Source organism: Scardinius erythrophthalmus (assembly GCF_964197995.2).
Source record: "Scardinius erythrophthalmus genome assembly, chromosome: 8".
Taxonomy (NCBI): Eukaryota; Metazoa; Chordata; class Actinopteri; order Cypriniformes; family Leuciscidae; genus Scardinius; species Scardinius erythrophthalmus.
This window is the reverse complement of record NC_138228.1, coordinates 34,039,222-34,056,403: the sequence shown is the minus strand read 5'-3', so window position 1 is coordinate 34,056,403 and position 17,182 is coordinate 34,039,222. Positions and strand designations below refer to the sequence as shown.

Sequence of the window (17,182 nt, the reverse complement as noted above, 5' to 3'; positions counted from 1 at the left end):
TTAACATTGTTTTGTTTGTTTCTCTTGTTGGATATCGTTATTTTGTTTTATTTAATAAATGTTTATGCTGCATTTAGATCTGCTGTTCTTACCTTGTCTTCATCAAAACGTAACATGTATTTATGTGTATATTTTTTGTAGACAACATTTATTATTAACACCAAGCCTATTTGAGGCAAAACTGAATTACCTGCATGGGGGAAATGCACAAATAAACTTGTACAAACTGTATTAAAGTTGAATGAGAAGAGAGATAAGAACTGAAACCCACAAGATAAAACATTTCTGTACGGACACGCACATTAGTAATGTCTAAACAATAAAAGCAGACATATGACTTAATCTAAATTGATGGGGACACGTACGTCTTGTGGTACAAATTCAAATATTTCCATATTCACACATTTGGTTGCTAAACTTGTGCTAACAAAATGCACAGTATGTAGCTTTGGAATATAAGTCACATCACAATTTAGATGATACAAAATTTTTGTAAAATACAGTAGTTTTAAGTCATAACAGACTAGCCTAAATAAAACGGATGCAGCGGCTAGAGACATTCCTCATTTATACACACACACACGCACACACACACGCACACACACACATATATACTGTATATATATACTTATATATATATATATATATATATATATATATATATATATATATATATATATATATATATATATATATATATATATATATATATATATATAGTAACTCAATGACCTGCACATATTTGCACATATCTTGACGGTTTAAAGCTCACCAGAAATTCTGTCACCATTATATATCACTATTTATATATTTCCTGTGATACATATGGAATATTCCTCACAAACAAACAACAGTTATTATAGAGTAAGTACTTTGTATCAAATGTTTTATAATGTAAGTACATATTAGTTAAAAAGACTTCAAATTTAGACCATTTTTTCTGTGGGACATCAATCACTTTAATTGATTGAATGGAAAAAGATGCCATGAAAGTGAATGGTGACTGAAGCTGTATTCTGCTTCACATCATCTTTGAGGTTGGCTAAATAATGACGAAATTAATATTTTTTAGCTGAACTATTCCTTTTTTTCTTGTAAATTGGCGAGTGTTTGTTTTAGACCCTGTTCACAGTGGACAGACTGAGAGAAAGATGGAGTGCGAGGAGAGGTGTGATAATGATAACAGTTTTAGAGAGCGATGATCAAGCACTGGCCTGTGATTGACTGAATGTCCATGCTGATAAGACTTCAGGACTTACCACACCGTCTCTCTCCCCTCTGTTTCTCTATCTTTGTCTTTTCTCTCATCCTAGCTTGTCCTGTCATCTGTCCTCCTCCATAAATATCCCTCCCCGTTCACTGTCTCCATCTAATGTTTGCCGTAGGCTGTGTGTCTGTCTCTCCACTCCATGAGACATTTATATTTACAGTATATAGTGTGTGTTCTTTCCACTTAAAGCTGTACTAGTCAAAAAGAAACTGGTGCGCGCAAGTGTCGAGTTGCGTTTGCAAGAAGCTGGTGCAGTGAGTGTGTTTGCAATGTTTCAGTTTGCTTTTATTTACAAGCTACAATCTCACACAGAAATAGCATGATTTTCAATCTTACCCATATGTTTAAAGAGACAAATACCCTGACGAATGGCACACACTTGACCAGTAAATGGTTAAATATCCATGTCACGTTTGGCTTTTGGCTGGCTTAGTTGGGGACACTAAATATTCAACAATATTATTGATCTGCCTGCATTGACACCATTACATAACACCATTATAACTGAACTGAGCTGGACGATGACATCACTGTTTATCACTGCTCTCTCTCTCTCTCTCTCTCTCTCTCTCTCTCTGTGTGTGTGTGTGTGTGTGTGTGTGTGTGTGTGTGTGTGTGTGTGTCTATGACGCTATTTTCTTCTAGATCTGCTGTACAGCCGAAACAAACTCTGTTGCATTATTTTCCTGTTATCTCTGTAAAGCTTCTTTGAAACAATCTGTATTGTAAAAAGCCCTACATAAATAAAGGTGACTTGACTAAATCACTGATGAACTCTTTCTCTCCTGTGTCCTGTTGTTTAGCAGGATCTTCCATCAGCAGCGAGTCGTCTCCTGTCTCATCTCCGGCCACTAACCACAGCTCCCCAGTCAGTACACCCAAACGGGGCCCCATGGGTCCAGTTATAGTGCCTCCTGGGGGACACAGCGTACCCAGTACCCCACCTGTGGTCACCATAGCCCCCACCAAAACTGTCAACGGCCTGTGGAGGAGCGAGAGCCGACCTGTACGAGAGGTAAAGTTAAACATTCACATCGATTCAAAAGTTCTCTTCCAAACCATAGTGAGCTCTCTCACTGTATATCTTCCTAACTGACATGCTAACAGTTGTTTCTGAGGTTCCGTTCAATAATGTGTACAACACCATGCTTTAAGACATTTGTGATTAATTCTGGCAGTTGATTTCAGTAGAACCTGACATTAGCATGTTGCAAAGGTAATAAGCAAATTTGTAGTAGACACAAATACTGATCAAAATTGCCAATAATACAAAATTGCCAATATATTGGCCTATATAATTGCAAATATTGAAGTATATGGGTCTTTAATTCTTTTTATTAAAATTAAGGTTTCTTTTGTGTCACTTTATAAAAGCAACATGCCACTCGAAGCTGTGAAAAAAAGTGGTTTATTGCTTCATTGAATACAATCACATACGCACAGTGCTGGATTTCCATATGGCTTGTAAATCAGTGTGTCAGAATGTGTGTGACATATGTTCGGGTGACATGCAGCCTAAAAACAGGACCAGCCCCCCATCACACACACGCCCTCTGCCCCCTGTGTTAAACAATGGCCCTGCAAAGGCACTAAACATCCCATAAACTGAGGCTCTATAGATTTTCCCCACTGCCTCGACCCCTGATCCTCTGGTTACATAAGCCTACAGAGATATTCCTGAATCACAAACTGTCTCCTCCTCTGCTCACTGTAACTTCAGTATGATTTTTCTCAGTTGGTGTCACACATAGTTGTATGAGTTTTACTGAGATGTGTGATGTAAGTGTGGAGTCCTCACTCCGCTCAGGTGGCGTCTCTTCCTGCCTGACTGACTGCCAGACAAAAGCCACAGAGACATAGAGACAGAGGGGTCAGGCATCAGGCGGCCCGGGCTCCATCACAACACAATCCTCTTTCATTTTTAATGTGCATAAGCTGCACCGCACACCTGTTGGCCTATACACACACACACACACACACACACACACACACACACACACACACACACACACACACACACACACACACACACACACATTTAATGCTCTATGAAAGAGGACATGTCATAGACTTCTGTTGATTTCACAAACTAATTATAATGACTGCAGTGTAATCTGAACAAAGAAAATTTGACGTTGACACAATTGAGTTCGCCAGGTTTTTCCGAACTTTTGTCAGAAATTTGTCCCCAAACTCTGGCTAGTAAACCCACATGTGCACACAGAGCTTGTATGTAATGCAGTCAATGACCAGAAGAGATCATAACAGTTACCATTTACTTTATATTATTGCAGCAATGTCTTGTTTTGATGTCTTTTTTTTTTTTTTTTTTTTTCAGTTAGAATGACCATAAAAATGTGATACTCTGATTATTTAAAATGTCAGACACAGTAGTGTGAATAGAGAGGAATTTAAAATCACCTGTTGAACACATCGACATTAAAGGGGTCAAGAGCTGCATTTTTTTTTTAATGTATATTCTCTGAGGTCCACTTATAATGTTATCAAGATTTTAATTTAGAAATATTAGGTTATTTTATATCTGTTTTTGACCCTCTCTCTCAAAAACTCTGTTTTGATGCCACATTCGAGACTTGGAAGTAAACACCCAGTGCTATGATTGGGTAACAGTTTTGCATATTAAAATAATTTTCAACGGTCATCACCATTACATTTGTGGAATTGTTTTTGAAAACTTCCGATGTTAAACAAATATCTTGTTACATAGTTGAGATTTTTGCCAACAATGTGAAACATTTATACATATTACATATGCTTTATAAGTCTTGATTGTGGCAAATAAAGTTTAAGTACTTGGAGTTACCACAGTTATAATGGACAAAGTTGTTTTGAACGAGAGCAGTAACTTTAGGCTCGTAAGTTGTCAATGCAATACGAAGGCATAGGTGGAGAGTACAGTCAGTCAGGGAGCAACAAGTGTTGCTTTTTATGGAGTTCATATGTGAAAAACTTGACTCACATGTGTATGTTGATCCAAACATACTGAGCATGACAATCTCTACTTTCTTAATTTTAGGGAACTGATGTACATTGACATCAGTCCAAAACATTGCAGGCCTGTTAGTGCAAAGCTCCTGTGCCATGGTTACAGATGACTGCATGTCAACAAGTTTGAGTGTGAATTTCCCCTCGTCAATGGAAGGGACCACTTTCTTTGCTCTGGTGGATAAGTCCCCTTCTCGGGTCTCTGACAAAAACGGCCACCTCTGTGGGCAGAACAAGTCCATCCAATCGACCAGCTAAGTTCTTTTTCAACCTCACAATGAAATCTGTCATCACATCCGTGATTTGTGCGGGGGATGAGATGCATTTGCGGAGTGTCGGAAAATGCAACATTCGGCCTGTGCTCAAATCAGTTGCGAAAAGGTCCAGTTTAACTTGTGTGACGGTGAACACAAATGAGAATTAAGGATAACAAGTGGGAGGGGAAATGCCACAATGACAGCGGAGCACATTGAGCACATAGGTTTAGTTTTGACAGCTCGCAAAGACAACAAGGCATGCAGACAAACACAACATAACACTGCAGATCAGACCGAAGTCATGACAATAAATACTCAGTACATATCAAACGATCTGACACCAGGAAACAATTCATGACACCTTTAAGATTGACTGAATCACACAAACATGAATCTCATGAATCTCTCTGGACCACATTGTAACAGAAAAGCCTGTAACCAAGTCTTTTATCTGCAGTTTTTCTTCCTCACCGCTAGGGGTGCTATGGCGCTGGTAAGCCATGGGCTGCGTTTGAAACCGCATACTTCCCTACTATATAGTAGGGGAAAAGCAGTAGGCGAGCAAAAAAGTATGTACGAATCCTTAGTATTCATAAAAGAGTAGGCGAGAATTACCTGGGTGACGTACTAATTCTTGCGAGATTCGGACGTGCGTATACTTATATTGCCTACTTACCTACTATATAGTAGGAGAAAACAGTACGTGAAAGGAGTACATCATAATTCACAAAAGAGTAGACGAGAAGTTCCCGGATGATCTACTGCTTCCGCCCAGATTTTCGAGTGCTCAACCGATGGATACTTTTCTATCCCAGGAGGCCACACGAGAGGATACGTCATAATCGAACATCGCAGGGATCAGCGACGCGGATGCTTTCAAATGTGAGTAAACACGGTTCCTTGAGTTAAAATTGCATGTGTTGACCTACTGTAGAGTAAACTGTTGAATTGTTGAAGGTGAAAAGACGTTAGACACTATAGTATAGTTGTGATTTTGCCGAAAAAACACATTTTATTATGTATAGCTATCAGGGGAGCTCCAGTAAGCACACGTTTACGTATTTAAAGTGGATTTACATAAAGTCATCAGTAACAACCTCAACATGTAAATGTAGTGTTGAGTTCATAAATCACAGAGGTAACGTGAATCTTGTCTGAATGTTACAGGTAGAGATGAACACGTGTGTTTGAGTTCATAAATCACAGAGGTAACATGAATTTTGTCTGGATGTTACAGGGTCAGATGAACAGATGTGTGTTTATCCGGTGGAGAGTGGCTGAAGAAGGCTTTGAGTGAGTATACTATAGAAATGAATAACAAAATCTATTTAAATATGAAATATTAAGTTGTAGTTTAATTTCAAACAGCGCTATTACAACACTTTTCTGATTATTGATTTCTGTGCATTTGCTGCACAGCTTTTGTGGTGGACCTGCAAGGAAAGTTGATGGCTGCATTTGTGGGGGGAAAAGGGTATTTTAGGGATCTTACTAAAATATAAAGTAAGATCATTTTGTTACTTCTAATACAATCAAATTACATTGTGCTGTTAAAATGACTGCTTTTGTATTATGTTTGTGTATTTTTGTAGGATCTGAAATCTCTGCAGGCTGGTGTGAGAACTGAGGATGAGGTGAATCCTGGAAACGGTACCATGGATGAGACGGTCCATCTCTCCACCTGCTCTTATTGCCTCAGATTGTGAAGCACAGAGCAGTATGCAACAACCTCAGGCACAAAGGCACGGCTCACCTCTGGTGGTCAGCTGATTCATCAGAATAAAGCCGCAGAATGGGAACCGCTGTGTTGATTTGGGGTTCACCGCCTGTAAATACATGATTGTAGTTTGAATAAAGTTTCATGTGTTGTTGACTTGTATATGCATTTGTTTATTACAAGGGGGATACACCGCTCTACAGTAATTTGAAAGTGATTGCAGTACCAGTTTTGGCCACAATCTTACATACGGTTCCTTTAACAACATTCAAGAGATGACGATTTTGGGTTTTCGTAATAAAAATAATATTGTTAAGGATAAAACTGGGTCATATTAGTAGGGTTTAAAATATAAGAACTTAAATTAACCCTAAATGTATTCACAAAATAAATGGGCAGCTGTTTCTTCAACAAGACACAAAATGAGAAAATTTTGTCAATATCAGGATATTTACAGAGAGATGAGTTAAACCTGTCGCTCATATCTTTTAAGTTGTTGCGCTTGTGATACCGTCGTAGGTCACATGAAGATGTCAACATGGCGGATGATGTACGGCTCGCATTCATACTTAACGAGATCTGGCTATAAAGTACCTACTCTTTTAGCGCTCGTTAAGTAAGTACTTATTGAAATTAAGTACCTACTCAGTGAGTATGCGGTTTCATACGCAGCCATGCTTTCTACTGCTGCTGTTCTGCTAATTCCTCTACAAACCCACCTTTACATAAGGAGCACATTTAGGTGCCATAGCACCCCTAGCGGTGAGGAAGAAAACCTGCAGATAAAAGAATGGTAACACACTTGTCTGTTACAACATTTTACCCCAAAATCAGATCTAGGTGTAGTGTGACAATTAATACTACTGCCATTTACTCCTACTGTTCTTGCATTTAAATGAATTCAAAGAGAGTCATCATTGTGAATAAAAGATATTTAGTTATAATACTAAAATAAATAATAATTTGTTACATTTATATAGCACTTTTCTGGGTACTCAAAGCGCTTTACATAGAACGGGAGCTTTACATAGAACACACCAGCTTATTGGTGGAGAAGAGACCGAGTGATGAAGCCAATCAGTATATAGGGATGATTAGGAGGCCATGATGGACAGAGGCCAATGGGCAAATTTTGCCAGGATGCCAGTGTTAAGCCTCTACTCTTTCGAAGGACATCCTGGGATTTGTAATGACCACAGAGAGTCAGGACCTCGGTTTAACGTCTCATCCGAAGGACAGTGCTCTTTTGACAGTATAGTGTCCCCATCACTATACTGGGGCATTAGGACCCACACACCACAGGGATAGCACCCCCTGCTGGCCTCACTAACACCTCTACCAGCAGCAACCTGGATATCTCAGGAGGTCTCCCATCCAGGTACTAACAAGGCTCAACCCTGCTTCGCTTCAGTAGGCAACCAGTCTTGGGCTACAGGGTGATATAGCTACTGGCTAGTTACCGCATTGCTCTTTTTTGACTATTTTCCTATAGATTAGCTTAGAATAAAATGGAAAGTACTGGTCCAGGATGCTGATTGGTCAGCCTAGTGTTCCAGTGGTTTATATGATAACAGTGTTCTTAAAAGCCAATTCACACCACGCTGACAGGCGGCTACAGAAACCATATTTTGTCGGGTTTTGTTAGATCAGTGTTACCCCTGTCGAGTCTGTTGGCATGTGTCGGAGCTTGTTTTCGACCATTGAACATGTTTAATTGGAATTAAAATGTCTGAGATATAACATGCTGTAATCTGGCATTGATCTGAGTCTGTCGGTGCAGTGTGAATTGGCCTTAATGTGTTTCTAATATTTTTATGTTGAAATTGGTTAATAAAAGCAATACGACATTTAAGGTCGTGCAATACTGTGAATATACTTCACTGTCTGTCATGCCTAACAGCATAATTTAATCGTGACTATACTAACAATATAGCATACCCTCTCATAGTTTATTTCTTAAATGAACACCCTGCAGTTTCCCAGCATAGGATAAAGATCAAATGGAAGATGTTTACAGAATTTGACAGCCCCAAAGATCTCTGTCTGTTTGATTTATACTGTTATATCAAATGAGAGGCACAGAAATGTCTTCCAGACTCTGTTAATGATGCTTTATGGATTTCAATAACCTCTGTATGCCGCAGTTAAATGTCATTAGCCACGACACACATAAAGAAAAAGCAATGTGGTTAATGGCAAGGTCTTTTCCTTCTCCAGCAGCCTGTTCTTTGCTCAATAAATGAATCAGGGTGGGGAAAGTTAGTGGTCCATCTCAAGTTTTCCTATTTAATATGTGCTCATGGGAGTGTTAAGAGAGGAAGGCACGGTTCAAAGGGGCACCTGTGGGTGCATGGTTTGAGGTTGCTTTGTTTGAGGTTGCTTTGTTTCACTGTTTGCTAAATGAAGCATGTTTTAACAAGAGGCGAGGAAGAGAGGAAGTCACAACATTAGAGGTGTTTAATTTTTGATGTCGCATCCTGCAGTTAATTGTCCTCTAAATGGGCTTTACTGTAGCTCTGACAAGCAAAAAAGAGCTTAACAGTGTGGTTCTGGGTGTGAAAATCCCATTCATTTTCTCATTAGAGGAATATATAATATAACCATATAGACCTTTAACCCTCTGGGGTCTGAGGTGGGTGTTTTCTGGGCCCTGGAGGTGTTCTGACATGCTCTGACATTTGTGCTTAGTTCTGTTACTTGTGACATTTTCATGGCTAAAGTCTTATTACACTGTATTCAGCACAAACTCTGTTACAATAATATGTTAGCAGCATGTATATAAAAGTTTGTAGTTTTGAGAATGACGTTTATGTGTGGTTTGTGAAAAAACAAAAATAAAATTTCACTGAAATAAGGTCATGAAACCCAAACTGATTATTTCTTCACAAGACTTTTGAAAATTGTATCACGTAGCCTAGAATATTTGCTTCAAAACTATGTGAAAATCATCCTGAATACTCATTCAGATAAAACAATATAGGCCTATTGATTTAAAATTTGTAAGACATGTTTTGTGTAAGAAAGCTTTATGCGAGGAGGTGTGAATCATCATGAATATTGATGTGTTTCACACCTGAGAGAGACTAAGACCCTCCCATAATGGCCCTATCAGGTGCTATCAGGCCCTATCATTATGAGGAACCTTGCACAAGAATGAGTAGAGATTTAAAAATAATGGCTTTTTGATTGTTTGGATTTATTTACAACACATAATCCAAAGATACACAACAATGGACAAAAAAGCACATTATTGAACACACTGATCTAAAGACAGAGACTTGAACAATCACATAACTTTGTGCCATTCCTGAAATATAGTAAATACCTGTCATTTCCAAGGTGTTTGATTTTTCATTTTACCATGTTCATGTACAGAGACTCATGTGAATGTTTAAAGCCCATGTTGCAGGTTAACCACCACTGTCGATTAATGGGTACATAAATCACTCAAGATATGTATATCATTTTTAAAATGTCCCAAAAATGGTCTTAAAGACTAGTTTTTTACGTTTTTGGTATTAACGTTTTTTTTACGCAATTCGGTGATGACGTCACGTTGGGGAGAAGTGGAGGAAAGGTAGCCTCAGCCTAGTATTATGGTGCGTTCAAGCCATCTCGTAGAGATTGTATTTACGAGTTGAACGCAATTGAACGCCACCACAATGTCGTAAATACTTAATAATTAAATGCATGGTCCGAGGAGAATGAGTGGAGAGTTGGTGAAGTGTCCTGGACTGGTGAGTTGCTATCATTTAGCAACGCAGCAATGAGCACTGGAGGTATAGTCTACGAGCAGCAGTGCACAATAACGACACATTTTTTTATTTTATTTTTTTACTGTCATTGAATAGCACCTAGTGAAAAAATCAACGTTTTCTTTATATCTAGTGGCAGTGATCATGACGTAAGTTCAGATGAGTACCGGTAACCTTTGTCATAGTGTTGTAGTACTGGTAAACTTTGTCTTTGTCATCTAGAAATAGAAGGCATCATGCTAGCTATATGGGTGTTTCTAAGCGTTTATCTCTTCCTCCGGTGAAAATGTTGTTGCAAACGTAGCCGCCGCGTGTCTGTCGCTGTGTTTGGCAGGTGCTTGTGTGGGCGCCGGCGGTGCATACACCCATGGAAACTGCGTTGGAAAGCTTGTTGTGCTGTAGGGAAGTGAGTGCGTTTTGGTCGCTGGTCGAGCTCATCCCGCGACCAGATGTGACGTGCCTCACTCAGCATCCAGAGTTTTTACACCCAGCACAAACAGTAGTTCGCCATTGTCAATCTACCTATATATTTCTATATATTTATCTATCTAGCTGCTAGCTATCTATGCTAACGTTATGCTATCTGGCTGTCTGCCTATCTCTCTATACTAGCCTATCTATCTATTTATCTGTTTGTCTATCTATATATATGTATTTATCTATAATCTGCGCTAACGTTATCTGAATACTCTCTTCTGCTACTCGTCTCTCTAGTCACTCTCAATGCGGGCCGCGGGCTTTGGTAAATTCTCTCCCCAACGTGACGTAATGGCATTGTGGGGGAAAGGAGAATCGTTGCAAACCGCTGTACGATAGTACATACTTTTTCGTATTATATTCCGCTTTGTGATACCCAACAACATAAAATACAATGAATAACAGTTTAAATGTTTATTACCAACAAGTAAATTGCACAAATTTGATGAAAAAAAAAACCTGCAACACGGCCTTTAAGTCAGCAGGACTCATCAGTGGCATCCGGTCCCTGTAAAAAAAAAAAAAAAAAAAAACTAAACAACTGTGAACATGCTGATATCAAGATAAACTATAGGCTGCTAGATTTCATTTGTTGTGCCTTGTAGGCATGTAGGGCTGCATAAAATAATAATAACAATAGCCTATAGCAGGCGGCCTATAAATCGTTAAAAATTAACACTTCAGTAACACTACCATAGAGAAAAATACATGGATTAATAGCCTGGATGCCAGCCGAACTTAGCCCCACTCACAACATTTTTAGGTCGGGAAGTTCGGTCTGGACTTGATCCGTTGTGGAGCAATTATGCTCAAACCAGAGCTGTTCGGATCAATTAAATTGTCAGGGCGGGCTTTATACGATGATGGACAGGCTGTGGAAGAACAAGCCAAGAGTTGAGTAGAGGGATGCTGAAAATTGTCAAGGAATGTTAGGTGAGTTCCTCTCATGCTGATAGGGTGGACATGGTAATTGTTTGATGACAAGTTGATTGGATTGATTATTTGAATGTGCTCCTCCCGAACTTTGTTTATGAAACATCATGAGTAGATTCCGCCATCGCGTCTGTTATAGAAGATATCAACAGCGCATTCATTTTAAAAGAGGAACAGAGAACCGCGATCAAGGAATTTGTCAATCGGAAAAGATGAATGAAGAACATACGTCACTTACTCCGTTGCTCTGATTGGTTGTAGGTCTATCCAGTTGAGTGCAGAGGCATTTTCTTTCCTGGTTCGGTTGAAACACGCCCCTTAATCACAGCCCAATGGAGCAGTATCAGACTCATATTCTGACTAGAATCTGAGTATGACAACGTCAGGCTAATGGATTATCATATGTTACTTCAAATGTTTCCATTCGTTATGACGTTATGAAATGAGATTGGAGTAAGTAAAAACATAAAGCCTAATGTTTCACGCGTTTTGCTTTTCAAACGCACAGCGCAAGTGACTCACAGCATGTGCAGAGAACATTTACTGAAGCGATTGAGCCGCTCCAAACTATGAAACATTATTGTTACCACATTATACATATCTACGTTTGAGCAGATATCCACAAACACAGTATTTAACAGTAAACACGGGTCTAAACATTATAATATTAACTATATTAGAGTAAACACTCATACTAGCCTACTTTTATTTCATGCTGTGTTTTATTATCAAACATAAAAACATCCTTGTGTACATGGATATAAATTTAGCATTAGGCTTCATGTTTTTACTCAAATCTCATTTCATAACGTACATTTTAGTCTGGCACCAGTTTGACTAGTTGCTACAATGGAAAGTTTATATAACAATAACATGCTTGTCTTGAGTGGACATGTCTTACCTTAAAAATCTTTCTCATCTTCAAATCGCGTTCTTCTAATTCTTCTGAGGTAAATCCAAGGTAAACAGGACAGCACAGCACAAACACAACGTGTCTTCCAAACTCAATGAAAAGCAGAGGAGTAGGCTACTGAAGTCTCTTGGGGGAAGTCTCTGATGGGGCGTTTTCAGGTCTGCGTTCCTTCACGTGGATGATTTGTGTGTCAATCGCTCGTGCTCGTGTGGTCACATTAGAGCTAATGAGCACGGACTATACATGTCATTGCTTTCATACGGATTACTTAAACAGAGAATATTTGTTTTTGATATAATTTATATAATTTAAAAATAGATGACATTTAATTTACATTTAATACAATAGACTTCAAGCTTTGTAAAGACATGTCTCAAGTCTGTGTGACAAACATTCGCTGAGTTCATTTTCTGCCGTGTTTCAGAATGAACTTCACATTGAGAGAGATGGCAGAATGCGCATCATGTTTATTTTTTTTATTTTACGAAAAACACAACATTTTGTTTTTATGATGTGTACACAAATAAAAGAAGACATTTTTGAATGATGTATAACACTTATATGTAAGATCAAAATCAACAGAGTATTTTGAGTCACTTTTGCACTGATAAGAAAAAAAAGCAAGTTGGTATCGCCAGGGGGTTAAAGACAGACATACCTTGAGCTATGATCATTATTAGGCTGTGGTATATGGTTTTGTCAAGTAACTTCAAATTCTTACTTTAAAAAAAAAGTTTAATAGCCAAATTACTGGTGAAGAACTACTGTACTGTACCCATAATTCTAAAGAGAGATCGACAGAAAAGTTACACACGAAGCACTGCTAATGATAAGTCTCTCTATACTCTCAACAGTTTGGAGTGTTTTGCAATAAATGTAAAGTAGATTGTTTATACTTATAATCAATGACTGTAAGTCAATATTTTTATATATATTTTACTGTTCATTTGCAATGGTTCTTTTGTCCCTTAATTAATGGGAAAATACTTCCGGAACCCAGACCATGTTGTTCCTTATTGAGAGGATACTCTGCTGAAAGATTCATTTTGTTTCTCTTCTTGTGACTTATAGGTTTGCTGTAATAGTCGGTGTTGCCGGTGTTACCGGTGTTCAGCCGCAACACTGGTTACATCCCTTGCCCACCGTGGCACCGCCCCCATCGTCGTTTAGATTTTTTTATAGTAATAAAAATCATTTAGTTCAGTTAGTGAACAGACACTACAATTAAACGAACAGAACAGGCGAACAAGAGTTGTTGCACAGATCAGCAGCAAGAGTCAGATTTCACCTCACTTCTCCCATTTAGCCTCACTCCTGACTGACAAGACAATGGAGGAAGATTTGGTTTCAAAATGAAATGTAAAAGTTCCTATTTAAGTGAGTTTGGCATTGTACTGTTTATTTGTTGTGTTGTTCATTAAGAATAATAATGAACCCACCAGTCAAGCAATTGACGGACCCGAATTGGCGCTAACTGGGGTTCATAGGGGAGTATAGGGGAGGGTTTTTTAGGGTGAATTGATGGCATTTTTGTGGACAGAAGTTTGCAGCATTTCCCCAGTATTCCAACAATATAAAATCTTGATGATTTGACATGTTAAAATCTTGAGGGTTTAAAGATTTGAAAGTGAATTATTTAAGACATAAATATTTATATTGTAACTTGTAGTGTTAGTTGGTTCTTGCAAAGACGGAGTGACCACCAGTGTGAACAACTTTAAAAGTAAATCTTTCCATTGTCTCAGCAGTAACAATATGAGACATTTTCATATAAAATAAAAAGTCATATCACAGTTCAAATTGCAAACACAATATATGACACAGTAATCACAATGTAATTTTTTGGCCAAGTCTTGCAGTCTGAGGGCAATTATATATAAAGAATAAATAATAAAAAAAGATATATGTTTCCTTGCATGTCAGTGACCTGAAACTGTTAAATTATTGAAATATTAACTTTAAGGGCCTTAAGGGAGTACTTCAAGTAAATATTTTACATCTGAGTTTGGCTAACAAAAAAAGTTTGGGGCTGGAGCATGTGGAGTGGAAATGCCTCTATAGCACCATCTGCAGTGGTTTGTGCCGGAGTGAACACGTCAAGCATAAACAAGGCTTTACATATTGTTGAAAGTTTTAGGCACATCTGAGAAATGCTGTTGATTATGGGGTTTGCTTGGGGTTAGGCAGCATGTGTGTGTCATTCAGTGTGTGGGGATGTTCATTTGGAGGCAGGCTCCTTTCAGGACTCGATTCTGTTCTCATTGTGTTAAAGAAGTTGTAATTGCACACTTCTCACACAAAGCGCTCCTCTCTTGTCTTTTTAGGCAGAGTCAGGTCCCCGTGGACTCAGCCGGGACAGGTTAAGTTCAGAGTCTTCTTCTGCTCAAGAGAAGGGGGGTCCCACTGTTTCAGCCCACCTAATTGGAAACCCTTACGCATTTGGCTTGACGCCCGCGTCTGTGATGCAGGACTCACGCTTTCAGCCCCTTAAGTGAGTATTACTGACCTCCTTCCTTCCCAAGAGTGCTACTATACTATTATTTCAATTCTCGTCTTCCTTAAAATACACTGACTAAAAAAAGCAAAGTGAAATGTGCTCCAGTAAAATGTTTAATTTTGGTAAAGATAATTATAGTTTCATATTTTGAGTAATAATATTAATAATAATAATAATAAAAATAATAATAATAAGACATCTCTTGAAACATGTTAGGAAGATATTGTAAATGCATTACAGTGGTTTAAAAAAAGTGTCTGTTCAATTAAGTTCGAAATATATGAATGGCATTGCATTAGATGATAAAACATACAATCAAGAAAGCATGAATACAAAAAGAAGCTTTAAAAAGCTTTGAAATCACAGCTTTTTGTGGTTTGGTACACGCACTAAGCCATATCATAATTTGGATTTTAGTTCAAGTTACAGATACTTTGCCAAATCAATAGTGCAAAACACAATGTGAGAGATCTTTTATGTTATGATAAATGTAAAAATAGTTTCAGTTCATTATGAAACTGTGGCAGGACAGATTAAATGCGGGCCGCTACAGTCTGGGTAATTAATGGTGAACTGAACACTGGTTAATTATTAATAAAAATACAGATGTTGATTGTTAGTTCATATTAGCTCACGTCCATTAAATAATATGAACAAGTACAACTTTCCATGTATTTAGTAAATGTTGAAATGAATACTAACTAAGATTAATATAAAAATGAGTTCATTATTAATGCTATTAATAATTACAAGTTAATAATACATTAAAACATTAGATTTTGATTCACATGTGCTGAACCACAAAAACATTAGCCTTTAAATATTGTTCTATTAAGTAAGCATTGTATTAAAAAAATCTAATGAAAAGTTATAAACTGAAAAACAAAGAAACACATTATAGGTAAGAGAACAGACACACATTTAATTACAGTCCCGAAACTTTGCGGTGTGTACTTGGCAGAATAGAAACCTTTTGAAAGCAGCTGCCTATAAGTGGGTACCGGATTGACACAAAGCACATCCTTCTCCTTTTTCATTTTTTATTGGCTCTATTGCTTTAAATTATCTTCTTCTGTTTCACTGACAGTCTGCCCCGTCAGATGCCACATGCTGTGCCCCCGACCAGTGTTCCTGAGGAATATCTGAGGGGGTTTCGTCCTTACACCACAGCCGAGGAGTTACGCATGCCCTCGTTACCACTGGGGCTTGATCCTGCCACTGCTGCAGCTGCTGCTGCCTACTACCATCCTGGATACCTGCACCACCCCTCCTTCTCACACTACAGGTACACAATCTTGCAACAACTAACACATTTAAACCCCTAAAAACATTATCTGAGACTTGAGAATGAAACGAAACAAAAGAAGTGATGATTCTGTCATCATTTACTCTCTTTCAGATAGGGCTGGGGGGTATGACGATATATATTGTGGCGACGATATAAAGTTTCTATCATTAGAGATTTTGCTATATCGCTTATATTGCAGTATGTAAATATATCCGCATAGCAGATGCAAAACTTGAGTAAAGCGCAATAAGCTGTGAAAAACAAACTCAATGCGGTGCTCGTGCTGACACCCCTGAAGCACGCGCACAGAAAGACGCCTCTCAGACAGCATGCCATCCCAAATTCTGTTTTCTTTTGTGGCTTATTGCGCTTAAATTGTCAAATACACTGACAATTATGTCAAAATGCCTATCGTGTACACAGTATTCACATAAACAGTTGGTTATGTCTTAAATGAACGTAAACAGTTGGGCAAAACCCGGATGTGTGCCAGTATATTCATTCTTAAAGTAACAGCAGGTGTATATATATATATATATATATATATATATATATATATATATATATACCTAATATACCTGCTGCTATCTGTCATTAATGTTAATAAAACAACAAAAGACAAAGAGAAAATCACTTACTGCTCTTGACTGAATTTCTTTTGTGTCTTTAATAAGAATCAATTTATATTTTATTCATACAGAGAAGACTATGCAGTGTTTTTGTTTTTTTGTTTTTTTTGCATACATGAATATGAAGGCGATTTTTTACTGTTCCACTCCTAAAGAACACATGAAAACTAGTTGCACCTATCGGAATTACAATAATAAAGCATATTTTGCAAACGCCAAACAAGGTTTCTCAATAGTTTCTTTAAAAAAAAGGTCTAACATATTAGGAATCCTTTCAGCTGTGTTGCTATGTCATGAGTAGGTAATTGAGTAGACTAACACCCTGTCTAGAGCGAACGCAAGCATCTCACTTATAATAAACCATTTCAACATATCTGCACTTTTATAGACATGACACACCACAACTAGTTGAGACTGTTTACACTGGACAAATCAAAGTA

General features: G+C 38.0%; 1 protein-coding gene across 4 annotated transcripts in view; it reads left to right on the top strand.

Moving 5' to 3' along the window:
• Positions 1–17,182, top strand: part of gse1b (Gse1 coiled-coil protein b) — a 289,712-nt gene that overhangs the window by 258,555 nt on the left and 13,975 nt on the right. For 3 of the 4 annotated variants that reach the window (XM_081372434.1, XM_081372432.1, XM_081372435.1), the window contains 3 exons: positions 2,074–2,285; positions 14,653–14,819; positions 15,913–16,110. In XM_081372434.1, coding sequence (XP_081228560.1) covers positions 2,074–2,285; positions 14,653–14,819; positions 15,913–16,110 — 577 coding nt within the window. The remainder of the gene's footprint in view (positions 1–2,073; positions 2,286–14,652; positions 14,820–15,912; positions 16,111–17,182) is intronic. The other variant, XM_081372433.1, reaches the window with a different exon arrangement.